This window comes from Trachurus japonicus, chromosome 1, assembly GCF_045865225.1.
Source record: "Trachurus japonicus isolate A0001 chromosome 1, Traja_1.0".
Lineage (NCBI taxonomy): Eukaryota > Metazoa > Chordata > Actinopteri > Carangiformes > Carangidae > Trachurus > Trachurus japonicus.
The window spans coordinates 28,856,221-28,883,957 of NC_140907.1; the positions used below are offsets into that span (position 1 = coordinate 28,856,221).

General features: G+C 39.5%; 4 protein-coding genes across 4 annotated transcripts in view; all 4 read right to left on the minus strand.

The window, feature by feature from the left end:
- Positions 1-27,737, minus strand: part of trip10b (thyroid hormone receptor interactor 10b) — a 164,050-nt gene that overhangs the window by 53,136 nt on the left and 83,177 nt on the right. The gene's annotated exons all lie outside the window — the stretch shown is intronic.
- Positions 1,651-4,880, minus strand: LOC146992140 (microfibril-associated glycoprotein 4-like). Its single transcript, XM_085789340.1, has 5 exons — positions 4,869-4,880; positions 3,907-4,092; positions 3,084-3,180; positions 2,191-2,358; positions 1,651-1,922 (listed from the first exon to the last, which is right to left on the minus strand). The coding sequence occupies exons 1-5, from the start codon at positions 4,878-4,880 to the stop codon at positions 1,651-1,653; spliced, it is 735 nt and encodes a 244-aa protein (XP_085645466.1).
- On the minus strand, positions 11,861-15,024 carry LOC146992141 (microfibril-associated glycoprotein 4-like). Its single transcript, XM_085789353.1, has 5 exons — positions 15,013-15,024; positions 14,162-14,347; positions 12,841-12,937; positions 12,412-12,579; positions 11,861-12,132 (listed from the first exon to the last, which is right to left on the minus strand). Exons 1-5 carry the CDS (start codon positions 15,022-15,024, stop codon positions 11,861-11,863), a joined length of 735 nt encoding a protein of 244 aa, XP_085645479.1.
- On the minus strand, positions 20,418-25,948 carry LOC146992142 (microfibril-associated glycoprotein 4-like). Its single transcript, XM_085789364.1, has 6 exons — positions 25,836-25,948; positions 25,128-25,152; positions 22,635-22,850; positions 21,846-21,942; positions 20,824-20,991; positions 20,418-20,683 (listed from the first exon to the last, which is right to left on the minus strand). The coding sequence occupies exons 1-6, from the start codon at positions 25,946-25,948 to the stop codon at positions 20,418-20,420; spliced, it is 885 nt and encodes a 294-aa protein (XP_085645490.1).

Below are 27,737 nucleotides of genomic sequence, written 5' to 3' on the forward strand. Positions count from 1 at the left end.
AAGGGATGATAACTTCCCTCTCACCACTACCCACTGTTGGTGAAGAGGCAAATCCCTCTACCCACCAGAGCAGCCATGGGCAAACTCTTCCACAAAGGGCCGTGTGGCTGCAGGTTTCTGTTCCAACCAAGCAGCAACACACCAGACTTGATTCATATCATCAGCTGAATTCAGTCTTCAGACAGTTGATTGGTCAAACTGTGGTCTCTTCATTGGTTGGAAAAAAAACCTGCAGTCACACAGCCGTTTGTGGAAGAGTTTGCTCATGCCTCCACCAGAGGGTCCAGACAGATAAGCCAAGGAACAAGTTGCGGGTGGTCAAAAATAAAATCTAAACATTCAAACAATCTACAGGTTTCAATGTGCCATATCTCAATCAGGTCCAAGAAGTAGTGGGGGCCCATATTTACATGGCCCCTGTACAACGCACTCATGAGCAGTCACATCTTCTACAGAGATGTTTTAGAAAGTCTCATACACGGGTCAGTGACAAATAGGGCTTGGCAAGATGAGCAATTCATTCATTTTCTTAAGAAATAGTTTTAAAAGCTTGCATCAAATTTGTTAAAATGTACATTTTGTAGTCATGTTGGTTTTATGTCTTTTGAAATTACATTTGAACCTGAACAAAGTAAGACTGAGGTTATGCAGGTTACCTCTATTCTGAGTGACCCCATGTTTAGTGAACTATGTCAATATTGCACTAAAAAATTACATTTATAATCGTAAAATGAAAAGTATTTTATTGCACTAAAATGCAAATCCAACAAAATTCCAATATGCATGTCTTAAATGTTGCACAAACGTAACAATGGAAATGTTGATAGGCGTCTTTTTGTTTTTGCTTTCAGTTGTTCTACATGTTTTTGATATGTCAAATAGTCACACTGTTGGACTCAATGATATTTGACAGGTATTGTCTAAAGGCCGTTGGGGTTTGTGCCGTGGCAGCCGCCGTACCAGAATCCACCAAGATAATACTGAGCACAGTTTATATCCCCCACATCCTGGTCTTTGTCATAGGTGGTGAACTTCATCAGTGAATTATAAACTGTCCCCTAGAAACAACAGAATCAAAATGTAATTTTAATTTGGAACGGGGGGAAAAATATTGCAGTTAAGTTAATCCAGCTAAAATAAATTTGTTTGTAGTGAAATCAGTGAAACTGCCATCTTTATTTTGTATTTAATGCTAATTAGCATATACTACTAGTTGAAAAATAATACAGGAAAAAACCTAAATCATTATGAGATCATTTTCTACGAGGAATTAAACTGACACAAAAAAATGACAACTTCAAAAATAAAAGCAGAGTTGAAACAATCAAGTTTATTTATTTAATAATCACTCAGAACAGCATCAATCACAAACAATAATCACTGAATACATTTTTTTTATCATAAAAAAACAAACGAAACTAAATTTCAATACATCAGTGCATGAACCTGTTCAACAGAGTTATCATGTCTGACAGTGATTTTGAAACAAGATGAGTAGGAAAGAAAAAAACTGAAATTTTATGATGATTTTGATTCAGAGGTTATTGTTGACATTAAGTCCAGTCGGACTAGTGATTATATGCCCGAACATCCCAGCTCTCCAACCCTGATGGAGGGCGTGATTATCTCATTGATCTACAGCTGATCAGATCAATAAGTGCATGGATACTTAGTGACTGATCTGATTTTCATGGTGATGGTCTTAAGGGAGTAGTTATAGCCTTTCCATGATCGCCATTCAATTGAGACACTTCCATATGCGACACCATCAGGTGCGTACAGGCCGTTGGGGTTTGCGTCGTGGCAGCTGCTGTACCAGAATCCACCAAGATTATAGTGAGCACAGTTTACATCCCCGTGGACATCCTGGTCTTTGTCATAGGTGGTGAACTTCATGGAGTTAGCGAATGATAAACTGTTCCCTGGAAACAACAGAGTCAAAATTTAATTTCCATTCAAAACAGGGGAAAAAGTTGCAGTTAATCCAGCTAAAAAAATAGTTTATACAGTGAATATCAGTGGAACTGCCAAATTTTTCTATTTTCTAAAATTATTTTTACAGAATTCACAAAAATCATGTAGTATTTTTTAAGCCTGTTCATCAACAGTGAAACATTCAGCCTTCACCTGGCTCATTGTTGAATACCTAAAAGTAAGAAAAGGAAACATTTCCACTGAAGTGACCCTCACCTGCCGTTCCTCCTGTGAAGCCGCCCAGATCCAGCTGATATCCTTCCCTCTCAGAGTCGACGAAGAAAGACGAATACTGAGCAAAGGCCTCCCCTCCCTCAAAGTCCTCCATGTCCACCCGCAGCTCGTTCTTCTTCCTCATCGTCAGCAGGAAGATGTTGTCCAGACCTGAGGAGACACACACACACACACACACACACACACACACACACACACACACACACACACACACACACACACACACACACACACAGCTCCGATTACACTTCACCTCTTGCACCAAGGATCTATAATTTTAGTGACTAGTCCTTTACTTTTGTTCACTACTGGATGCTGATTGCTTTGTTTTGACGTGTACTCAAGCAATAAACCAATGAAAACTTCCTTTGCGTTTGAAATAATAAACGTCATTTAATTCACTTGTTCACATAAAAAATAAACTGACAAAATGCTCAAACCCAGTTAAAAACTGTTTTCTCCTAAAATGAAAATAAAATATTAAAAAACAAAACAAAACAAAAAAACTGTTTGCATTCATCAGCAACACCACTGAGTAACCTCTAGTAACCTGCCTGACCCCCACAAACATCCGGTTCAGGTCAGTAACTCAAAAGGAAATACTTCCCCCTAGCGGTTTGGGGTATTTATAAATAAAACAAAACAATAATATTTCTATATTTTCAGTTTCACTGCTAAATGCTCCGCTGTGTTCACCAGCCACTCACTGACTGTCTGACTGACATGTGCTGCTGCTGCAGGTTGTGCAGAGTTTCTTTTCATTTTTTTTTTTTAAAGTAAAATCTGCTGCCTGTTGTGACTGAAAACAGCGTAACAAGAGCATATTTAATCCACAGATACTTTAATATACCTGTAATTCTCCCTCTAGGACTCACCCAGCCAGTGCTCCCCTGCTACATTCCCAAATCCGTTCTTGTAATGTTTCCATGGCCTGTAGAAGTTTTCACTCCCATCCAACCTCCTCTGAAAGACCTGAAAGGGAGAATCACAACAATTCAGTCAACCAAAATAAAACTGTATTCAATTAGCAGGACTTGAGACCATATTAAAAAAAAAAAAAAGAAAGAAAACCTAAAAAAAATCTTTTTAACGGAACCAGGTGAGTTTGATCTTATCTGGTCTGTAAACAGCAATCACAGTTGCTGTAGTGTCTTTTATTTTTCTGTCACACTGTGCTCTGTCACATGTTTAAGTGACAGAGATTCCTGATATGAACATCATCACAACAAACTGCTGCGGTGATGGACTAACTAAATTATACAACATGGACACTGGTAACTTTCTCAGACTTTGTAAAAACAAGTGTTTGCTGCTGTAAATATTGTTTACTTGGGCTACTTCATGAGAAAATACATTTTAAAATGTTTTGTTATTATTAGGCTATATTTAATTACAACAAATATAATTTCAGTTCAACAAAATCAGGCATTTTCATTTATTTAAATACACTAATGTTTTTTTTAAATATATTTTTCTATAAAGAAAACTGTGCAAGCTGCCACAGGATGTGAACTCTGACAGCTGATGAATCAGATGATGATCATTTAAGTGACAAGTCTCAAAGGAGAGAAGTCACAACACTTGTTGAAAACTGAAACAATACTTTTTTTTTTATCAATGGCTCCACTTTTGTTTTGTCTTTTTAAGTCTCATCGTCAAATCTGAACTCTAATCAGATATGAGGTGTAGTGTACTGACGGTCCATCTGCCCCCGTCAGTGTCCATGTCACAGAGGACGTGCAGGGGTGAGGTGGGGCCTCCTGGGTAGATGGTGTACACCCCACTGGTGCTGGTGTTGTCATGGCGATACACGTCATCACAGTCAATGGGCAGGTAGCTCTGGTCCGATGCCACCGAAACCAGCAGCCCCACTAACAGTGTTACCTGGGTAGACAATAATAATATGATAATAAACTCTATTTACTACTTTATTTATATATTAATTTAGGGGTTCAGCATTATGCGTGATCCAACATGTCAAAAGCAGCGCTCAAGTCGAGAATATGCATTAATGTATAAAATGTTCACCTCATGATGTAATAACGCCACATTTTGTAATAATCTGAAATATTTTGTCATAAAATTCTTGAAGGCAATATAAACTTTGCCACATTTTGTAATTAGTTGTTACATAATGCACCAAATTATTACAAAATGCGGGTGTTGCATTAAGAAAATGTAATAATTTTATGCATTATGTACCAACAATGGTTATTACATATTGTGTTTAAGAATTTTATTACAAAATGCGGCGTCATTACATAATGACTTTTTTCTCGTAAAATTATGACTTTGTTCTCAAAGTCTGTGATTTTTTTCCCCTCAACGTGGCCCTAATACTCCTTCGTAACAAACAAGTTAACCATAGGAAAAAACTAGCTAGCTAAACAAAAGTTGATAGTTTCCATGGTGACCTTGTGTTGCTTTGTGTGACCACTGGGTCCAAACCCCAAAATACTCAGTTAACTATGGCACAGTTGATCACTGTGGAAAAAATATTTACAAAATAAGCATTAATCCAATGGTTGATATTTTAGACAAACTTTCTACTGATTCAGTAATTTGCATTTGCATCATGAAACAGAAACTACTTACACAAAAACAGATACACACAATATTTAGTGTAAATTAAATGTGAGAGAGTCAGCTGCTCAACTTACCCAAAGACCCATGTCGCTGTCGCAGAGGTGAAGAGAAAAACTCTGAAAGGTTGGAGACTCGAAAGTGGAGATGTCTGCCGTGGTCCTGTTTTTATACAGGCTATGTTGGGTTAAAAAAAAGTAAAAGCATGATAGAGAAGGAAGAGGTGAGTGTGAAGCGTGGGAAAGAACTGTTAAGTTCGTGTGTGCAGCCACCTGCAGGGGGAGTGAAGGTCGGGCAACGTAGATAACGGCAACCTGCAAAATAAAGTGTAGCAATAACATATAAACAATTTGCCAAAAACCATATATGCAGGAGACAGATGTTTAGCCTATCTGTTAACTGTAAAACTTATAGTATTCATCTTTGTGCTTAAATACATTGACAATTTAAATTGAGATTTGTAGTATTTTTAATGCTACCACTATTATGGGTTGCAACTAAATGCGGTCTTTTTTAGTTTTTAGTATTTTTTAGTTTCTGATTTTAAGTATACAACTGATTCTGTTAAACACACAATGAGAAATTGCTAAAAAAAAAACTCCTACTTGTTCTGACCTTCTGAAACTCTTTACCTACTGATTGTCTTGTCATTACCATCTGCTGTAATCATGCATTATATGTAATTTTTACTTTAATGAGACTTTCAAGTCTCACAGGGGGAAATGTTGCGTTAAAAATTGAAAAGTTCTGAGAAGGTAGGGGTGAGATGAGTGCAAAGCGTGGGAAAGCACCGTAAGTTCTCGTGTGCAGCCACCTGCAGGGGGAGTCAAGGTCGGGCAATGTAGATAACGGCCACCGGCAAGATAGAGTGGTGCCAAAGACGCTGAACTTGGGTGAACTCGCTACGTGGCAAAATGTGATACAGTCGCCGTAGAGGGTGGAGATTATGTTGATGAAAGATCGCAACATGACATCTGGACAAATCACAGGGCGTACACTGGGGAAGAAGTGTCATGTTCACCTCTCATTTTAATAAGAAGGCAGGGCTTTTACAGTACAGTATAAAAACAAAGTCACAGAGATAAGAAGTTTAGTCTGGTCCGGGACAGGCTCGGCTTTATGTCCATTTTTTTGGGGTGTAAACTCTAATGCACTGAACTTCGTCTCTGTCTTTTCTAATCATTTTTGTGAAGTTATATTGGTGCTTTAATGAGTATTTTTCTGGCTTTTTGAACACTTTTGGATACTTTCATTTGTATCATTGAATGTGGGAAATAAAGATCCTCGATCACAACTGACCCTGTTTTGGATCCTAATTTTTTCTCCAACAGTGAATGAGGAGGAGGAAGAGGAGAAGGTTGAGGAGGAGCAGGGTCGGGAAATTATTATTAGCTTTATTTTGAAGATACAGCTTGAGGTGGAAAATTGACTTGTTACAGCAGCAGATGAAAAACAACAAAGGTAAAAAATGAAATATTCAAAAGAGAAATTGTAGCCTAAAGTTTATGTGTATTACTGATATAAATCATTGGACAGATATTCATGGTCACCAGATGTCAAATGATTATAATTCTAATCCTTTTGTGCCACTATGAAGTTACTGTTGTGAACTTTAGACTTTAGACTTCTCCTCTAGCACCATCATCTGCTCAAAATTTTCATTTATCCAACACTCCAGTTCATGACTTGCAAAACTAAAGATGCTCCAATCAGTCTCATCTTTATTTGTATGTAGTGCTAATTAGCATGTACTTCCGCCTACAATGAGGTATAAAATCGATACTAAAAAATGACAACATGGAAGTTAAAACAATCAAGTGTATTTATTTGATAATCACTCAGATCAGCATCAATCATTAACAATAATCACTAAATAAAATTTTTGATATGAAAAAAAAAATCAGGAAACTGAATTTAAATGCATCATGTATAAAAAACATTGGAAGCAAGTGCATGCACCTGTTCAACAGAGTTATCATGTCTGACAGTGATTTTGAAACAAGATGAGTAGGAAAGAAAATTGATGTTTGAGAGGTTATTGTTGACATTAAGTCCAGTCGGACTAGTGATTATATGCCCGAACATCCCAGCTCTCCAACCCTGATGGAGGGCGTGATTATCTCATTGATCTACAGCTGATCAGATCAATAAGTGCATGGATACTAGGCAACTGATCTGATTTTCATGGTGATGGTCTTAAGGGAGTAGTTACAGCCTTTCCATGTGGACCATAGGGAGTTATAGCCTTTCCATGTGGGTCATATGATTTGGACACTTCCATATGCGACACCATCAGGTGCGTACTCAACTCTCAACTCAACTTAACTTTATTTATAACGCACTTTAAAACAACCATAGTTGAAAACAAAGTGCTGTACATAGAGACATAAAACAATTAAAGGCAATTAAATAAATAAAACAGACAGTAGAATAGTTGTTTCATTGTTTTTAAAAGCAATTAGAAACAATAAAACAATAAATAAAGCAAACCATGAAACACTAAAACAAGAACAGTCTCATGCAGAGTTGAAAGCCAGGGAGTAAAAATGGGTTTTAAAGGTGTACAGAAAAGAAAATTGAATTTGAGCCCACTCTGGGTCATAAAATTAGTGTAATAACTCATCTATCAGACGATGTAGGCCAAACTTTGTGCAAAATTCTATTTTTGAGTAAATCCGTGATGAAAGTGTGTATTTTAGTGTAGTTTTTTTTTTTCGTATTGGATAATGCAGGCGCACGGATTATACGTCAGCCTGTACACGATTCACTAGCCACTGATATTGGATCCGTAATCCGTCATTCAAACGTCTGAGACACGCACACACACACGGAGCTCGGGCTCGCCCCAAACTTTGAATATCCCGCCCGCTCGATAACGACCAATCAAATTCATTTTCCTTACTCGGGTAAACTCGTGTTGCAGCTCGTGACAACTCGGCGCGACAAACGGGACAAACGGCCATTTCTGTACACCTTTAAGACTAGTTTTAAAATGGACAGTGAGGAGACTTGTCTGATGTGCAACGGTAGCTCGTTCCATAATCTTGGAGCAGCAGTGGAGAAAGCTCTGTCCCCTCTGAGCTTCCGTCTGGACCTCGGTACCTCCAGGAGCAGCAGGTCAGCTGACCTGAGGCACCGAGCAGGAGCGTAGGGTTGAAGGAGCTCAGAGAGGGAAGGGGGGGCCAGACCATTTAAAGACTTAAAAACAAATAAAAGAATCTTAAAATGGACTGTAAAGTGCACAGGCAGCCAGTGGAGGGAGGCCAGGGTGGGAGTTATATGCTCCCTCTTACGTGCTCCAGTTAGGAGGCGAGCGGCTGCAGTTTGCACCAGCTGGAGACGTGCGAGGGAGGACTGACTGACTCCAAAACAAAGTGCATTGCAGTAATCCAGCCGAGATGTTATAAAGGCCTGGATCACTGTCTCAAAGTGCTTTAGTGTGAGGAAAGGCTTCACCTTTACCAGCTGCCTAATCTGAAAGAAGCTGGACTTCACCACAGCACTAATTTGCCGATCCAATTTAAAATCACTGTCAACGTGGCCCTAATACTCCATGGTAACAAACTAAAACTGTTTAACATAGTGAAAAACTAGCTGGCTGAACAAAAGTTGATAGTTCCCATGTCTCTTAAAATGCATTGCTTTGTGTGACCACTGGGTCCAAACCCCAAAATACTCAGTTAACTGTGGTAGATCAGTGTGGAAGCTGAAAACATTTACATAATAAGCATTAATCCTTTATTAAAATGGTTTATATTTTAGTGTGTTTTGATGATTGGACTCAATGATATTTGATGGGTATTGTCTACAGGCCGTTGGGGTTTGTGCTGTGGCAGCCGCCGTACCAGAATCCACCAAGATAATACTGAGCACAGTTTATATCTCACACATCCTGGTCTTTGTCATAGGTGGTGAACTTCATGGAGTCAGCGAATGCTAAACTGTCCCCTAGAGACAACAGGGTCAAAATGTAATTTCCATTTGGAACAGGGGGAAAAAATTGCAGTTAAGTTAATCCAGCTAAAATAAATTTGTTTGTATTGAAATCAGTGAATCTGCCAAATTTTTCTATTTTCTAAAATTATTTTTTTTACAGAATTCACAAAAAAATATTTTTTTAGCCTGTTTTTCCACAGTTAAACATTCAGTCTTCACCTGTCTCATTGTTGAATACCTAAAAGTAAGAAAAGGAAACATTTCCACTGAAGTGACCCTCACCTGCCCAGATCGAGCTGATATCCTTGATGTCCTGAAAAAGAGGAGGTGAAGGGAAAAGTGTCTCGAAAGTGGAGATGTCTGCTGTGGTCCTGTTTTTATAGCTGGTCAGCCATTATAAAGAAATGTTTTATACAGGCTATATGTATATGAGGAGAAGGAGGAAGAAGAAGAAGAAGAGGAGAAGGATGGGGAGGAGCAGGGTTAGAACATTATTATTTGCTTTGTTTTGAAGATCCTGTAAAGCCTGAGGTTGTTTCTGTCATAAATGCAGATAGACAAGACTTTTTATTGATCCCACTGATGGAAATTGTACTTTGTGTACTTACAGCAGCAAATGAAAAGCAACAAAGGTAAATAAAATACTAAAAAGAGACATTGTAGCCTAAAGTTTAGACTTATTATTATTATTATTATTAATCTTTATTGCAGACACAACAAGCGGTCCATATCAACAACAACAAACATGATAAAACAGATTTAAGAAGGAGAGAGAGAAAAAGACAGACACACAGATAGAGAATCAACTCTCCACATAATTCATAAGCAGGCTATCCCACCAGTGTTTTCTAAGCCTGGATGAATACCTATAGCAGCTAAAGCCCCAATAATGCTGTTCCCCGAGTCATCCAGGCGGCACATAAAACGATACATTACATTTTGTAGAAGTGCTTCACAATTGGGTACATTTAAAGGTACAGTATGTAAGAAATCTAAAGCAACTGGCTGTAAAATCGTCCTAATATGTAACAGAGACTCAGGAATAATGTTCATATAACATACTGAACTCACCAACAACAATCCTACAGCCAAGATATTCGCATTAAAAATTTTTTTTGCGGACCGCAAATCATGTTTATGTTTTGAATTTCTATGGTTGGCATGTGTCGCCACTCAGCGCTTTCTCCCTGTCACAGCGTCTGTGGCATTTCAGACTCTGGGTTGCCAGTTAGCTTCCACTGAGCTGCAAATACGACTGGGAGATAAAACGAGATTGTGAAAAAAAAGAGTGTGTTCTATTATCGGTTATTATGGTCATATTTGCTTGATATCACACGGTAGAAATAAGCGACTTGTCGCTCTGTCGTTTAATAGGCTAGGACAGTTTGCTGTTGTGAGCTATAGCAGTTAGTTTGAGCTGCTGCTAACGCTAAAGCTAAAGGGAAGAATTACACAGTGAAAGTTAGAAAAGAGGGAGGAAATGTGGCGAAATGGAGCCGATGGTGAATGAAGTGATTGTGAACGTGTGGAGCGGTTCATGAGAGGAGTCTGTCCCGGTCAGGTCGCCTGTCTCCGGTCGTCATGTTTTATGATCCGACGTCGGAAAGTGGAGGAGAACCGGAGCGGCTCGTGTCGTCTATTCTGCGGTAAGACGTCTCATATGGCTCATATGTGGCTCATCTACGGCGTGATTAACACGCACTACGGCTCCGGTAGATGCGGGGTTACAATGTGTGTGTGTGTGTGCGTGTGCGTGTCTAGGTGCGTGTGTGTCAGCGCTGCACACACAGACACAGCGTCGGAGCGGTGAATGTAATAATAACTTGCAGATCACCTGAGTGACGTGAACTCCGCTCGTAGTTACTGTGAGTCAGAGCAATAAAACAGTGAGGTTGTTGATGAATATTTAGCTTTTTACTCTGCTTTGAGACTGACTGAGTGAGCAGAGCGGAGGTTAGCGCGTCGCTGTCTGGCAACCTGGAGTGTGGTGGGTAGGGGAGGGGGGACAACGCGCTGCTGTGTTTTGAATTTGACTGCAGCAACAATTTTGGCCACATTCTTACATACTGTAACTCTAGAGTGGGTTTACTCTCCATATAGTTATAAATACTCTATCTAGGTTAAAATAGGTTGACTCTGAAATATTGACACCCCATTTTTTACTGTGTACATTTAAATTAATAAAGAGTTGGCTCGCACTGTGCCACCTGGGCACCTGAAGCAACAACCTCAGTCCATCATTGTAGGCCACTATGAGCCGCCGCATACTGCTTTTCTTATAGCTACACCAGAGGTGAGCTGTATACATAGGTGTACAGAAAGATCTAAACAGGGAACAGTTAACATCAACTGAGCACATACTAAACATACGAAGGAGCGTATTAGCTTGAGCATATTGCTTAGAACACTGCCTATATCTCTACCGATACCAATCTTTGGACAGATATTCATGGTTCCCAGATGTTAAATCATAATAACTTTTCCTTGAGTGCCACCATGAGGTTGACAGTGGTGTTGTGAACTTTAGACACATGATCCAAACAGGATGAACTGTGATGACTCTGATGATCACAGCACCATCATCGCTCAAATTCTTCATTTATCCAACACTCCAGTTCATGACTTATGAAACTAAAGGTGTTCCCGCCAGCCTCATCTTTAATTTGTATTTAATGCTAATTAGCATGTAGTACCAGTAGAAAATAATACAGGAAAAAACCTGAATCACTCTGAGATCATTTTCTACGAGGAATGAAACTGACACTAAAAAAAAGACAACTTCAAAAATAAAAGCAGAGTTGAAACAATGAAGTTTATTTATTTAATAATCACTCAGAACAGCATCAATCACAAACAATAATCACTAAATACATTTTTTTAATCAGAAAAAAACAAAGAAACTGAATTTCAATACATCAGTGCATGAACCTGTTCAACAGAGTTATCATGTCTGACAGTGATTTTGAAACAAGATGAGTAAGAAAGAAAAAAAAACGACAATTTATGATTATTTTGATTCAGAGGTTATTGTTGGCATTAAGTCCAGTCAGACTAGTGATTATATGCCCGAACATCCCAGCTCTCCAACCCTGATGGAGGGAGAGATTATCTCATTGATCTACAGCTGATCAGATCAATAAGTGCATGGATACTTAGCGACTGATCTGATTTTCATGGTGATGGTCTTAAGGGAGCTTTTCCATGCGCCCCATTGGATTGGGAAACTTCCACAGGTCCATACATTATTACGGCCACCAGGTGCGTACAGGCCGTTGGGGTTTGAGCTGTAGCAGCTGCTGTACCAGAATCCACCAAGATTAAAGTGAGCACAGTTTTTATCCCACACATCCTGGTCTTTGTCATAGGTGGTGAACTTCATGGAGTTAGCGAATGATAAACTGTTCCCTAGACACAACAGAGTCAAAATGTAATTTCAATTTGGAACGGGAGGAAAAAATTGTAGTTAATCCAAGCTAAAAGAAATGTGTTTGTTTTATACAGTGAAATCAGTGAAACTGCCACATTTTTCTATTTTCTAAAATTATTTTTACAGAGTTCACAAAAATCATGTACCTAGTATTTTTTAGCCTGTTTGTCCACAGTGTAACATTCAGCCTTCACCTGGCTCATTGTTGAATACCTAAAAGTAAGAAAAGGAAACATTTCCACTGAAGTGACCCTCACCTGCCGTTCCTCCTGTGAAGCCGCCCAGATCCAGCTGATATCCTTCCCTCTCAGAGTCGACGAAGAAAGACGAATACTGAGCAAAGGCCTCCCCTCCCTCAAAGTCCTCCATGTCCACCCGCAGCTCGTTCTTCTTCCTCATCGTCAGCAGGAAGATGTTGTCCAGACCTGAGGAGACACACACACACACACACACACACACACACACAGCTCTGATTCCACTTCATCTCTTGCATCAAGGCTCTATAATATTTTTACACTTTCAGTTTCACTCCTAAATGCTCCGCTGTGTTCACCAGCCACTCACTGACTGTCTGACTGACATGTGCTGCTGCTGCAGGTTGTGCAGAGCATCTTTTTTGTTGTTTTTTCATTTTTTTTGTAAAATCTGCTGCCTGCTGTTACAGTAATTCTCCCTCTAGGACTCACCCAGCCAGTGCTCCCCTGCTACATTCCCAAATCCGTTCTTGTAATGTTTCCATGGCCTGTAGAAGTTTTCACTCCCATCCAACCTCCTCTGAAAGACCTGAAAGGGAGAATCACAACAATTCACTCAACTAAAAATAAAACTGTATTCAATTCGCAGGACTTGAGATCACTTAAAAGAAAAAAAAAGAAGAAGTCTTTTCAACTGAACCAGGTGAGTTTGATGACTATCTGGTCTGTAAACAGCAATCACAGTTGCTGTAGTGTCTTTTATTTTTCTGTCACACTGTGCTCTGTCACATGTTTAAAGCAGAAGTAAGTGATATATTTGTGTTAATATAAGTCTTAAATAGTTATATCTTCCGACAGCAATCACTTACATAGAGTGTTTGGTCTGAAACACGGGTCTGTCAGTCACTCTGCTCTGCTCTGAGCCGAAGAGAAAACATTTATCGTATCCTACAGTTTTTATCCAATGAGGAGAGAGAACGGCATGCAGGGCTGTGTGTGCAGCCAAGGGACGCCGTGAATGTGGCGACGTAGGGACGAGGACTGTTGGTGGTGTGTTCAAGGAAACTCGTATTTTTCCGACCGTGAAGTGGTACCAGTTCGATCTGGTACGAGTTCACCGGTCGGAAGTTACGAGTGGCCGTTATAGTGACTTTCACCGGTAAAACAGGTCAGAAAAACACGAGTGGGTTGCCTGAAACGCTACAAAGTCGTAAGTTGTGACTTGAAGCTGTAATTTACGATTTCAAAAGCCTGCCTGGAACGCAGCATTAGCGAAAACGACCGGACCACTTACTTCTGCTTTAAGTGACAGAGATTCCTGATATGAACATCATCACAACAAACTGCTGCGGTGATGGACTAACTAAATTATACAACATGGACACTGGTAACTTTCTCAGACTTTCTAAAAACAAGTGTTTGCTGCTGTAAATATTGTTTACTTGGGCTACTTCATGAGAAAATACATTTTAAAATGTTTTGATATTATTGGGCTATATTTAATTACAACATATACTGTATATCATATCAGGTCAACAAAATCAGGCATTTTCACTTATTTAAATGCACTAATGTTTTTTTTAGATATATTTTTCTATAAAGAAAACTGTGCAAGCTGCCACAGGACGTGAACTCTGACAGCTGACAAATCAGATGATGATCATTTAAGTGACAAGTCTCAAAGGAGAGAATCACAACACTTGTTGAAAACTGAAACAATTTTTTTTTATCAATGGCTCCACTTTTGTTTTGGCTTTTTAAGTCTCATTGTCAAATCTGAACTCTAATCAGATATGAGGTGTAGTGTACTGACGGTCCATCTGCCCCCGTCAGTGTCCATGTCACAGAGGACGTGCAGGGGTGAGGTGGGGCCTCCTGGGTAGATGGTGTACACCCCACTGGAGCTGGTGTTGTCATGGCGATACACGTCATCACAGTCAATGGGCAGGTAGCTCTGGTCCGCTGCCACCGAAACCAGCAGCCCCACTAACAGTGTTACCTGGGTAGATAATAATAATATGATAATGAACTTTATTTATAGATTAATTTAGGGGTTCAGCATTATGTGTGATCCAACATGTCAAAAGCAGCGCTCAAGTCGAGAAGGATCAGGATTGAGGAGTCACCATTGCTGCACATTGTAATAATGTATTAAATGTTCACCTCATGATGTAATAACGCCACATTTTGTATTAATCTGACACATTTCTTGAAGGCAATATAAACCTTGCCACATTTAGTTGTTACATAATGCACCAAACATGACTTAATTCTCATAAATTCATGACTTTTTTCTCGTAAAATTATGTCTTTATTCTCGTGAATTTACAACTTTACTCTCAAAGTCTGTGATTTTTTTCTCCTCAATGTGGCCCTTATACACAGTCGTCAAAAACTATGATAAACACAGTGAAAAACTATCTAGCTAAACAAAAGTTGATGGTTCCCATGAAGTCACTTAAAATACGTTGCTTTGTGTGACCACTGGGTCCAAACCCCCAAAATTCTCAACTGTCGTAGATCACTGTGGAAATTGAAAATATTTACATAATAAGCATTAATCTTTTATTAATAATTTGCATTTTGCATCAGGATGAAACAGAAACTACCTACACAAAATATTTAGTGTAAATTAAACGTGAGAGAGTCAGCTGCTCAACTTACCCAAAGACCCATGTCGCTGTCGCAGAGGTGAAGAGAAAAACTCTGAAAGGTTGGAGACTCGGAAGTGGAGATGTCTGCCGTGGTCCTGTTTTTATACAGGCTATGTTGGGTAAAAAAAAAGGAAAAGCATGATAGAGAAGGAAGAGGTGAGTGTGAAGCGTGGGAAAGAACTGTTAAGTTCGCGTGTGCAGCCACCTGCAGGGGGAGTGAAGGTCGGGCAACGTAGATAACGGCAACCTGCAAAATAAAGTGTAGCAATACCATGTAAACAATTTGCCAACAACCATATATGCAGGAGACAGATGTTTAGCCTATCTGTTAACTGTAAAAACGTATAATACTCATTTTTATGGTTCAATACATTGACAATTAAAGTTGGTAGTATTGAGGATTTTTAGTATTTTTAATGCTACCACTATTATGGGTTGCAACTAAATGCAGTCTGACTCATATAATACATACTTATAGGTTTTAGTATTTTTTAGTTTCTGATTTTAGGTATAAAACTGATTCTGTTAAACACACAACGATAATTTGCTAAAAACTCCTACTTGTTCTGACCTTCTGAAACTCTTTACCTACTGGTTGTAATTTTTTACTTTAATGAAACTTTCAAGTCTCACAGGGGGGAATGTTGTGTAAATAATTGAAAAGTTCTGAGAAAGTGAGGTGAGATGAGTGCAAAGCGTGGGAAAGCACTGTTAAGTTCGCGTGTGCAGCCACCTGCAGGGGGAGTGAAGGTCGGGCAATGTAGATAACGGCCACCGGCAAGATAGAGTGGTGCCAAAGACGCTGAACTTGGGTGAACTCGCTACGTGGCAAAATGTGATACAGTCGCCGTAGAGGGTGGAGATTATGTTGATGAAAGATCGCAACATGACATCTGGACAAATCACAGGGCGTACACTGGGGAAGAAGTGTCATGTTCACCTCTCATTTTAATAAGAAGGCAGGGCTTTTACAGTACAGTATAAAAACAAAGTCACAGAGATAAGAAGTTTAGTCTGGTCCGGGACAGGCTCGGCTTTATGTCCATTTTTTGGGTGTAAACTCTAATGCACTGAACTTCGTCTCCGTCTTTTCTAATCATTTTTGTGAAGTTATATTGACGCTTTGATGAGTATTTTTCTGACTTTTTGAACACTTTTGGATACTTTCATTTGTATCATTGAATGTGAGAAATAAAGATCCTCGATCACAACTGACCCTTTGTTTTGGATCCTAATTTTTTCTCCAACAGTGAATGAGGAGGAGGAAGAGGAGAAGGTTGAGGAGGAGCAGGGTCGGGAAATTATTATTAGCTTCATTTTGAACTTTACAGCTTGAGGTGGAAATTGACTTGTTACAGCAGCAGATGAAATTCAACAAAGGTAAAAAATGAAATATTCAAAAGAGACATTGTAGCCTAAAGTTTATATGTATATTACTGATATAAATCTTTGGACAGATATTCATGGTTCCCAGATGTCAAATGATTATAATTCTAATCCTGTGCCACTATGAAGTTAGTGTTTACTTTAGACTTCTCCTCTAGCACCATCATCTGCTTAAAATTTTCATTTATCCAACACTCCAGTTCATGACTTGCAAAACTAAAGCTGCTCCAATCAGTCTCATCTTTATTTGTATGTAGTGCTAATTAGCATGTACTTCCTCCTACAATGAGGAATAAAATCGATACTAAAAAATGACAACACTGAAGTTAAAATGATCAAGTTTATTTGATAATCACTCAGATCAGAATCAATCACAAACAATAATCACTAAATACAATTTTTGATATGAAAAAAAAACAGTAAACTGAATTTAAATGTATCAGGTATTAAAACATAGGAAGCAAGTGCATGAACCTGTTCAACAGAGTTATCATGTCTGACAGTGATTTTGAAACAAGATGAGTAGGAAAGAAAAAAAAATATTTTATGATCATTTTGATTCAGAGGTTATTGTTGGCATTAAGTCCAGTCGGACTAGTGATTATATGCCCGAACATCCCAGCTCTAGGGCGTGATTATCTCATTGATCTACAGCTGATCAGATCAATAGGTGCATGAATACTGATTTTCATGGTGATGGTCTTTAGGGAGTTATAGCCTTTCCATGTGTATAGGATTTGGACACTTCCATATGCGACACCATCAGGTGCGTACTCAACTCTCAACTTTCAACTCAACTTTGTTTATATAGCACTTTAAAACACCCATAGTTGAAAACAAAGTGCTGTACATAGAGACATAAAACAATTAAAAGCAATTAAATAAATAAAACAGACAGTAGAATATTTGTTAAATTGTTTTTAAAAGCAATTAGAAACAATAAAACAATAAATAAAAGCAAACCATAAAACACTAAAACAAGAACAGAGTCTCATGCAGAGTTGAAAGCCAGGGAGTAAAAATGGGTTTTAAGACTAGTTTTAAAATGGACAGTGAGGAGACTTGTCTGATGTGCAACGGCAGCTCGTTCCATAATCTTGGAGCAGCAGTGGAGAAAGCTCTGTCCCCTCTGAGCTTCCGTCTGGACCTCGGTACCTCCAGGAGCAGCAGGTCAGCTGACCTGAGGCACCGAGCAGGAGCGTAGGGTTGAAGGAGCTCAGAGAGGGAAGGGGGGGCCAGACCATTTGAAGACTTAAAAACAAATAAAATAATCTAAAAATGGACTGTAAAGTGCAGAGGCAGCCAGTGGAGGGAGGCCAGGGTGGGAGTTATATGCTCCCTCTTACGTGCTCCAGTTAGGAGGCGAGCGGCTGCATTTTGCACCAGCTGGAGACGTGCGAGGGAGGACTGACTGACTCCAAAACAAAGTGCATTGCAGTAATCCAGCTGAGATGTTATAAAGGCCTGGATCACTGTCTCAAAGTGCTTTAGTGTGAGGAAAGGCTTCACCTTTGCCAGCTGCCTAATCTGAAAGAAGCTGGACTTCACTACAGCTCTAATTTGCAGATCCAATTTAAAATCACTGTCAATGTGGCCCTAATACTCCATGGTAACAAACTAAAACTGTTTAACATAGTGAAAAACTAGCTAGCTGAACAAAAGTTGATAGTTCCCATGTCACTAAAATGCATTGCTTTGTGTGACCACTGGGTCCAAACCCCAAAATATCAGTTAACTGTGGTAGATCAGTGTGAAACTGAATGGGCTCTATGCACAGCTCCACTACTTCCTGAATTTAAGGCTGCTCTTTTATTTCCTGTCTAACATTATTTGACCAACTAATTAATCCAGGTGTGTCCGACTATTGTGACGACTCAGACACACCTGGATTAATCAGGTTGTCCAATAATGTAAGACAGGAAATAAAGGAGCAGCCTTAAGTTCAGGAAGTAGTGGAGCTGTGCAAAGAGCGCATTAGGCATTAAGAACAGTGTCAATGGTCTTAAATAGCACTCGTGGGTTTTGACGATTGGACTCAATGATATTTGACAGGTATTGTCTACAGGCCGTTGGGGTTTGAGCTGTGGCAGCCGCCGTACCAGAATCCACCAAGATAATACTGAACACAGTTTATACCCCACACATCCTGGTCTTTGTCATAGGTGGTGGACTTCATGGAGTCAGTGGATGATAAACTGTCCCCTAGAAACAACAGAATCAAAATGTAATTTCCATTTGGAACGGGGGGGGGGATGCAGTTAAATTAATCCAGCTAAAATAAATTTGTTTGTAGTGAAATCAGTGAAACTGCCAGATTTTTCTATGTTCTAAAATTATTTTTTTAGCCTGTTTGTCCACAGTGTAACATTCAGTTAGTTACCTTCACCCAGAGCGAGCTGATATCCTTGATGTCCTAAAAAAGAGGAGGTGAAGGGAAAAGTGTAAAAATGGAAAATGGAGATGTCTGCTGTGGTCCTGTTTTTATAGCCGGTCAGCCATTAAAAAAATGTTTTATACAGGCTATATGTAGATGAGGAGGAGGAGGAAGAAGAGGAGAAGGATGGGGAGGAGCAGGGTTAGAAAATTATTATTAGCTTTGTTTTGAAGACTCTAAAGCTTGAGGTTATTTCCGTCATAAATGCAGATAAGACAAGACTTTTTATTGATCCCACTGATGGAAAATGTATTTTGTGTACTTACAGCAGCAAATGAAAAGCAACAAAGGTAAATAAAATACTAAAAAGAGACATTGTGGCCTAAAGTTTAGACTTATTATTATTATTATTATTAATCTTTATTGCAGACACAACAAGCGGTCCATATCAACAACAACAAACATGATGAAACAGTTTTAAGAAGGAGAGAGAGAAAAAGACAGACACACAGATAGAGAATCAACTCTTCACATAATTCATAAGCAGGCTATCCCACCAGTGTTTTCTAAGCCTGGATGAATACCTATAGCAGCTAAAGCCCCAATAATGCTGTTCCCCGAGTCATCCAGGCGGCATATAAAACGATACATTACATTTCGTAGAAGTGCTTCACAATTGGGTACATTTAAATTAACAAAGAGTTGGCTCGCACTGTGCCACCTGGGCACCTGAAGCAACAACCTCAGTCCATCATTGTAGGCCACTATGAGCCGCTGCATGCTGCTTTTCTTATAGCTACACCAGAGGTGAGCTGTATAGGTGTACAGAAAGATCTAAACAGGGAACATTTAACATCAACTGAGCACATACTAAACCTACGAAGGAGCGTATTAGCTTGAGGTTATTGCTTAGAACACTGCCTATAAATATCTCTACCGATACCAATCTTTGGACAGATATTCATGGTTCTCAGATGTCAAATCATAATAACTTTTCCTTGAGTGCCACCATGAGGTTGACAGTAGTGTTGTGAACTTTAGACACATGATCCAAACAGGATGAACTGTGACGACTCTGATGATCACATGACTTCTCCTCCAGCACCATCATCTGCTCAAATTCTTCATTTATCCAACAGTCCAGTTCATGACTTGTGAAACTAAAGATGTCACAATCAGCCTCATCATTAATTTGTATTTAATGCTAATTAACATGTACTACTAGTTGAAAAATAATACAGGAAAAAGCTAAATCATTATGAGATACTTTTCTACAAGGAATTAAACTGATACTAAAAATGATAACTTCGAAAATAAAAACAGAGTTGAAACAATCAAGTTTATTTATTTAATAATCACTCAGAACAGCATCAATCACAAACAATAATCATCAATAAACTATTTTTTTAATCAGAGAAAAACTAAGAAACTGAATTTCAATACATCAGTGCATGAACCTGTTCAACAGAGTTATCATGTCTGACAGTGATTTTGAAACAAGATAGGAAAAAAAAAAACACATTTTATGATCATTTTGATTCAGAGGTTATTGTTGGCATTAAGTCCAGTCGGACTAGTGATTATATGCCCGAACATCCCAGCTCTCCAACGCTGATGGAGGGAGAGATTATCTCATTGATCTACAGCTGATCAGATCAATAAGTGCATGGATACTTAGTGACTGATCTGATTTTCATGGTGATGGTCTTAAGGGAGTTAAAGCCTTTCCATGTGTACCATACAACTGAAGCACTTTCATATGCGACACCATCAGGTGCGTACAGGCCGTTGGGGTTTGCGATGTAGCAGCTGTCGTACCAAAATCCACCAAGATGATACTGAGCACAGTTTTTTTCCCACAGATCCTGGTCTTTGTCATAGGTGGTGAACTTCATGGAGTTGTGGATTGTTAAACTGTCCCCTGGAAACAACAGAGTCAAAATGTAATTTCAATTTGGAACGGGGAAAAAAAATGCAGTTGATCCAGCTAAAATAAATGTGTTAACCCTAACCCTACCTAAAAGTAAGAAAAGGAAACATTTCCACTGAAGTGACCCTCACCTGCCGTTCCTCCTGTGAAGCCGCCCAGATCCAGCTGATATCCTTCCCTCTCAGAGTCGACGAAGAAAGACGAATACTGAGCAAAGGCCTCCCCTCCCTCAAAGTCCTCCATGTCCACCCGCAGCTCGTTCTTCTTCCTCATCGTCAGCAGGAAGATGTTGTCCAGACCTGGGGAGACACACACACACACACACACACACACACACACACACACACACACACACACACACACACACACACACACACACACACACACACACAGCTCTGAGTCACCTCTTGCACCAAGGATCTATTGTAGTGACTAGTCCTTTACTTTTGTTCACTACTGGGTGCTGATTGCTTTGTTTTGACGTGTACTCAAGCAATAAACCAATGAAAACTTCCTTTGCATTTGAAATAATAATCGTCATTTAATTTCTTAATGAAGCCACTTATCACTTGTTCACATGAAAAATAAACGGACAAAACAAAAAAATAAAGTCTGTCAGTATGCCCCAGTGCAGCTGTGGCTACACACGTAGTTTACCACCACCGGTGTGAATGTGTATGAATGAATAATGGACGCACTTTGGGTATTGGGTAACGGTAGAAAAGTGCTATATAAATGTAATCCATTATTATTATTATCATCACTGAGTAACCTCTAGTAACCTGCCTGACCCTTGCAAACATTCGGTTCAGGTCAGTAATTCAAAAGGAAATACTTCCCCCTAGCGGTTTGGGGGTATAGGGCTTTATAAATAATGTAATCAGATTACACTTCACCTCTTGCACCAAGGCTCTATAATATTTTTTGACTTTCAGTTTCACTGCTAAATGCTCCGCTGTGTTCACCAGCCACTCACTGACTGTCTGACTGACATGTGCTGCTGCTGCAGGTTGTGCAGCTTCTTTTCTTTTCTTTTTTTGTCAAATCTGCTGCCTGTTGTGACTGAAAAGAGCGTAACGAGAGCATATTTAATCCACAGATACTTTATGTAATCTCTCTGTAATATACCTGTAATTCTCCCTCTAGGACTCACCCAGCCAGTGCTCCCCTGCTACATTCCCAAATCCGTTCTTGTAATGTTCCCATGGCCTGTAGAAGTTTTCACTCCCATCCAACCTCCTCTGAAAGACCTGAAATAAAACTGTATTCAATTAGCAGGACTTGATATCACTTAAAAAAAGAAAAGAAAGAATAACTAAAAAATCTTTTCAACTGAACCAGGTGAGTTTGATGACTATCTGGTCTGTAAACAACAATCACAGTTGCTGTAGTGTCTTTTATTTTTCTGTCACACTGTGCTCTGTCACATGTTTAAGTGACAGAGATTCCTGATATGAACATCATCACAACAAACTGCTGCGGTGATGGACTAACTAAATTATACAACATGGACACTGGTAACTTTCTCAGACTTTCTAAAAACAAGTGTTTGCTGCTGTAAATATTGTTTACTTGGGCTACTTCATGAGAAAATACATTTTAAAATGTTTTGTTATTATTAGGTTATATTTAATTACAACAAATAAAATTTCAGGTCAACAAAATCAGGCATTTTCATTCATTTAAATACGCTAATGTTTTTTTTAAAATATATTTTTCTGTAAAGAAAACTGTGCAAGCTGCCACAGGATGTGAACTCTGACAGCTGACTAATCAGATGATGATCATTTAAGTGACAAGTCTCAAAGGAGAGAAGTCACAACACTTGTTGAAAACTGAAACAATACTTTTTTTTAAATCAATGTCTCCACTTTTGTTTTGGCTTTTTAAGTCTCATCGTCAAATCTGAACTCTAATCAGATATGAGGTGTAGTGTACTGACGGTCCATCTGCCCCCGTCAGTGTCCATGTCACAGAGGACGTGCAGGGGTGAGGTGGGGCCTCCTGGGTAGATGGTGTACACCCCACTGGAGCTGGTGTTGTCATGGCGATACACGTCATCACAGTCAATGGGCAGGTAGCTCTGGTCCGCTGCCACCGAAACCAGCAGCCCCACTAACAGTGTTACCTGGGTAGACAATAATAATATGATAATGAACTTTATTTATATATTAATTTAGGGGTTCAGCATCATGTGTGATCCAACATGTCAAAAGCAGCGCTCAAGTCGAGAAGGATCAGGATTGAGGAGTCACCATTGCTGCACATTGTATTAACGTATAAAATGTTCACCTCATGATGTAATAACGCCACATTTTGTAATAATCTGACACATTTCTTGAAGGCAATATAAACCATTATTAGTTTTATTTTGAAGATACAGCTTGAGGTGGAAAATTGACTTGTTACAGCAGCAGATGAAAAACAACAAAGGTAAAGAATGAAATATAAAAAGAGACATTGTAGCCTAAAGTTTAGAAGTATATTACTGATACCAAACTTTGGACAGATATTCATGGTTCCCTGATGTCAACTCATTATAATTTTAATCCTTTAGTGTCGCTATGAAGTTAGTGTTGTGAACTTTAGACACATGATCCAAACAGGATGAACTGTGACGACTCTGATGATAACATGACTTCTCCTCCAGCACCATCATCTGCTCAAATCTTTTCATTTATCCAACACTCCAGTTCATGACTTGAGAAACTAAAGATATTCCAATCAGTCTCCTTTAATTTGTATTTAGTGCTAATTATTAGCATGTAGGCTACTGCCAGTTGAGAAAAATAGAGGAAAAAATGAAACTCCTTATAAATAACAGTGAGATCATTTTCTACACTGAGGAATAAAACTGATACTAAAAAATGACAACATTGAAGTTAAAACAATCAAGTGTATTTATTTGATAATCACTCAGACCAGCATCAATCACAAACAATAATCACTGAATACAATCTTTGATATGAAAAAAAAAAATCAGGAAACTGAATTTAAATGCATCTGGTATAAAAACATAGGAAGTGCATGCACCTGTTCAACAGAGTTATCATGTCTGACAGTGATTTTGAAACAAGATGAGTAAGAAAGAAAAAAATAAAACACATTTTATGATCATTTTGATTCAGAGGTTATTGTTGGCATTAAGTCCAGTCGGACTAGTGATTATATGCCCGAACATCCCAGCTCTCCAACCCTGATGGAGGCAGGGCAGTTGCTAGGAATTCTGGGCCCCCTGAAAGAATATCGGTGTGGGCCCCTCTACCGTATTCATTGCCACCTTCGATTTTCTTGTTTTTCAGTGTTCTTGATGGTGTCTGGTGTAATACACCCAATTTGTTTCCTTTTTTACGATTAACGACCTAACAAGTCACAGTATTATTATGTAAATTATGTATTATAAGTTGTCTATATTCTATTACACCTCTGATTGCAAATACAGTGGGTACGGCAAGTATTCAGACCCCTTTAAAATTTTCACTCTTTGTTTCATTGCAGCCATTTGCTAAAATCAAAAAAGTTAATTTTATTTCTCATTAATGTACACTCAGCACCCCATCTTGACAGAAAGAAACAGGAATGTAGAAATTTAGCAAATTTATTAAAAAAGAAAAATGCGGCAACATCAGGTGCGTACTCAACTCTCAACTCAACTCAATTTTATTTATATAGCACTTTAAAACAACCATAGTTGAAAACAAAGTGCTGTACATAGAGACATAAAACAATTAAAGGCAATTAAATAAATAAAACAGACAGTAGAATAGTTGTTTCATTGTTTTTAAAAGCAATTAGAAACAATAAAACAATAAATAAAGCAAACCATGAAACACTAAAACAAGAACAGTCTCATGCAGAGTTGAAAGCCAGGGAGTAAAAATGGGTTTTAAAGGTGTACAGAAAAGAAAATTGAATTTGAGCCCACTCTGGGTCATAAAATTAGTGTAATAACTCATCTATCAGACGATGTAGGCCAAACTTTGTGCAAAATTCTATTTTTGAGTAAATCCGTGATGAAAGTGTGTATTTTAGTGTAGTTTTTTTTTTTCGTATTGGATAATGCAGGCGCACGGATTATACGTCAGCCTGTACACGATTCACTAGCCACTGATATTGGATCCGTAATCCGTCATTCAAACGTCTGAGACACGCACACACACACGGAGCTCGGGCTCGCCCCAAACTTTGAATATCCCGCCCGCTCGATAACGACCAATCAAATTCATTTTCCTTACTCGGGTAAACTCGTGTTGCAGCTCGTGACAACTCGGCGCGACAAACGGGACAAACGGCCATTTCTGTACACCTTTAAGACTAGTTTTAAAATGGACAGTGAGGAGACTTGTCTGATGTGCAACGGTAGCTCGTTCCATAATCTTGGAGCAGCAGTGGAGAAAGCTCTGTCCCCTCTGAGCTTCCGTCTGGACCTCGGTACCTCCAGGAGCAGCAGGTCAGCTGACCTGAGGCACCGAGCAGGAGCGTAGGGTTGAAGGAGCTCAGAGAGGGAAGGGGGGGCCAGACCATTTAAAGACTTACAAACAAATAAAATAATCTAAAAATGGACTGTAAAGTGCACAGGCAGCCAGTGGAGGGAGGCCAGGGTGGGAGTTATATGCTCCCTCTTACGTGCTCCAGTTAGGAGGCGAGCGGCTGCATTTTGCACCAGCTGGAGACGTGCGAGGGAGGACTGACTGACTCCAAAACAAAGTGCATTGCAGTAATCCAGCTGAGATGTTATAAAGGCGTGGATCACTGTCTCAAAGTGCTTTAGTGTGAGGAAAGGCTTCACCTTTGCCAGCTGCCTAATCTGAAAGAAGCTGGACTTCACTGCAGCACTAATTTGCAGATCCAATTTAAAATCACTGTCAACGTGGCCCTAATACTCCATGGTAACAAACTAATACTGTTTAACAAAGTGAAAAACTAGCAAGCTGAACAAAAGTTGATAGTTCCCATGTCACTTAAAATGCATTGCTTTGTGTGACCACTGGGTCCAAAGCCCAAAATACTCAGTTAACTGTGGTAGATCAGTGTGGAAGCTGAAAACATTTACATAATAAGCATTAATCCTTCATGAAAATGGTTTTATATTTCAGTGTGTTTTGATGATTGGACTCAATGATATTTGACGGATATTGTCTACAGGCCGTTGGGGTTTGTGCTGTGGCAGCCGCCGTACCAGAATCCACCAAGATAATACTGAGCACAGTTTATATCCCACACATCCTGGTCTTTGTCATAGGTGGTGAACTTCATGGAGTCAGCGAATGATAAACTGTCCACTAGAAACAGAAGAGTCAAAATGTAATTTCCATTTAAGGGGGAAAAATTGCAGTTTAGTTAATCCAGCTAAAATAATTTTGTTTGTTGTGAAATCAGTGAAACTGCCAAATTTTTCTATTTTCTAAAATTATTTTTTTTTACAGAATTCACAAAAAAATATTTTTTTAGCCTGTTTGTCCACAGTGAAACATTCAGTCTTCACCTGGCTCATTGTTGAATACCTAAAAGTAAGAAAAGGAAACATTTCCACTGAAGTGACCCTCACCTGCCGCCCAGATCGAGCTGATATCCTTGATATCCTAAAAAAGAGGAGGTGAAGGGAAAAGTGTCTTGAAAGTGGAGATGTCTGCTGTGGTCCTGTTTTTATAGCCGGTCAGCCATTAAAACAAATGTTTTATACAGGCTATATGTATATGAGGAGGAGGAGGAAGAAGAGGAGAAGGATGGGGAGGAGCAGGGTTAGAACATTATTATTAGCTTTGTTTTGAAGATACTTTAAAGCTTGAGGTTGTTTCTGTCATAAATGCAGATAGACAAGACTTTTTATTGATCCCACTGATGGAAATTGTACTTTGTGTACTTACAGCAGCAAATGAAAAGCAACAAAGGTAAATAAAATACTAAAAAGAGACATTGTAGCCTAAAGTTTAGACTTATTATTATTATTAATCTTTATTGCAGACACAACAAGCGGTCCATATCAACAACAACAAACATGATAAAACAGATTTAAGAAGGAGAGAGAGAAAAAGACAGACACACAGATAGAGAATCAACTCTCCACATAATTCATAAGCAGGCTATCCCACCAGTGTTTTCTCACGGGGTGTTCCCACCAAACGCGATGAACGCGATTGAATCGCGCGTCAAATGAAATCGCGTCGCGCTAGACGCTCCAGTTTTGACGCTGGTTCAATATGCAAAAAACGCCTCGTCGCGGCATCGCGTCGCGCGACGAGCCCGCCCAAACAACAACATTTCTCCCACTATTTCATTCTCTGGCAGAGATAACCACCGTCGCTGCACTGTTCCTGTCCCTGTAGATGGGAGAGGAACAGCGGTGTGGGTCTCTGGCTGCAGGAGGAGGAGGAGGAGACGGCTCCGTGAACTACTGTGTGACTGACCGCCTGTTGAGTGCTTTGGGACGGGGCGGCCGGCTCGCAGCGCCCGCTGGTTGAAAACAGCAGTGATAACGGGCTTTCAGGTCCGAATCTCCAAACCGGAAAAGCAACAGTGAAGAGCTGTGGCTTTGCTGCAGCTAATGGGGATCTGAATAATAAACTAATCTAAACCAGAAAACTTCTAATATTGTCAATAGACTCGCTCTGACTAAGCTGCCAAGGGAACACCAGTACGTCCGTACGTCAGCACGTCGGTGACGATCTCAAAGCTGATAGGCTGTCGCGGCGCGTCTTCACGCGAATTCGCTGCAAAAGTTCAATTATTTGAACTCGAGCGATGAAGCGTCATCGCGCCGGGCGACGCGATGGAGGCGATTTTTCGCGGCCAACGTGTCCATCGCGCCGCGCTATCGCGTCCATCGCATCGCCCGGCGCGATGACGCGACTAATCGCGTGTTTACATTGACTTTACATGTAATCTCGACGCGCGATGAAGCGTCATCGCGTTTGGTGGGAACACCCCGTAAGCCTGGATGAATACCTATAGCAGCTAAAGCCCCAATAATGCTGTTCCCCGAGTCATCCAGGCGGCACATAAAACGATACATTACATTTCGTAGAAGTGCTTCACAATTGGGTAC

Bases quoted from the DNA above. Each gene is read 5' to 3' on its own strand.
- LOC146992142 (XM_085789364.1), bottom strand. From the start codon at position 25,948: ATGAAGTTCACCACCTATGACAAAGACCAGGATGTGTGGGATATAAAC. The intron at 25,153-25,835 runs GTAGACAATATC...TCGGTGCCTCAG, and splicing joins AGCACAAACCCCAACGGCCT to GTCAGCTGACCTGCTGCTCC. The intron at 22,851-25,127 runs GTACCGAGGTCC...ATATAAATAAAG, and splicing joins CTGACCTGCTGCTCCTGGAG to TTCATTATCATATTATTATT.
- LOC146992140 (XM_085789340.1), bottom strand. The intron at 3,181-3,906 runs GTCAGTACACTA...TCTCCCTTTCAG, and splicing joins CTGACGGGGGCAGATGGACC to GTCTTTCAGAGGAGGTTGGA. The intron at 1,923-2,190 runs GTGAGGGTCACT...TGTTGTTTCCAG, and splicing joins CTTCACAGGAGGAACGGCAG to GGAACAGTTTATCATTCGCT.
- LOC146992141 (XM_085789353.1), bottom strand. The intron at 12,938-14,161 runs GTCAGTACACTA...TCTCCCTTTCAG, and splicing joins CTGACGGGGGCAGATGGACC to GTCTTTCAGAGGAGGTTGGA. The intron at 12,133-12,411 runs GTGAGGGTCACT...TGTTGTGTCTAG, and splicing joins CTTCACAGGAGGAACGGCAG to GGAACAGTTTATCATTCGCT.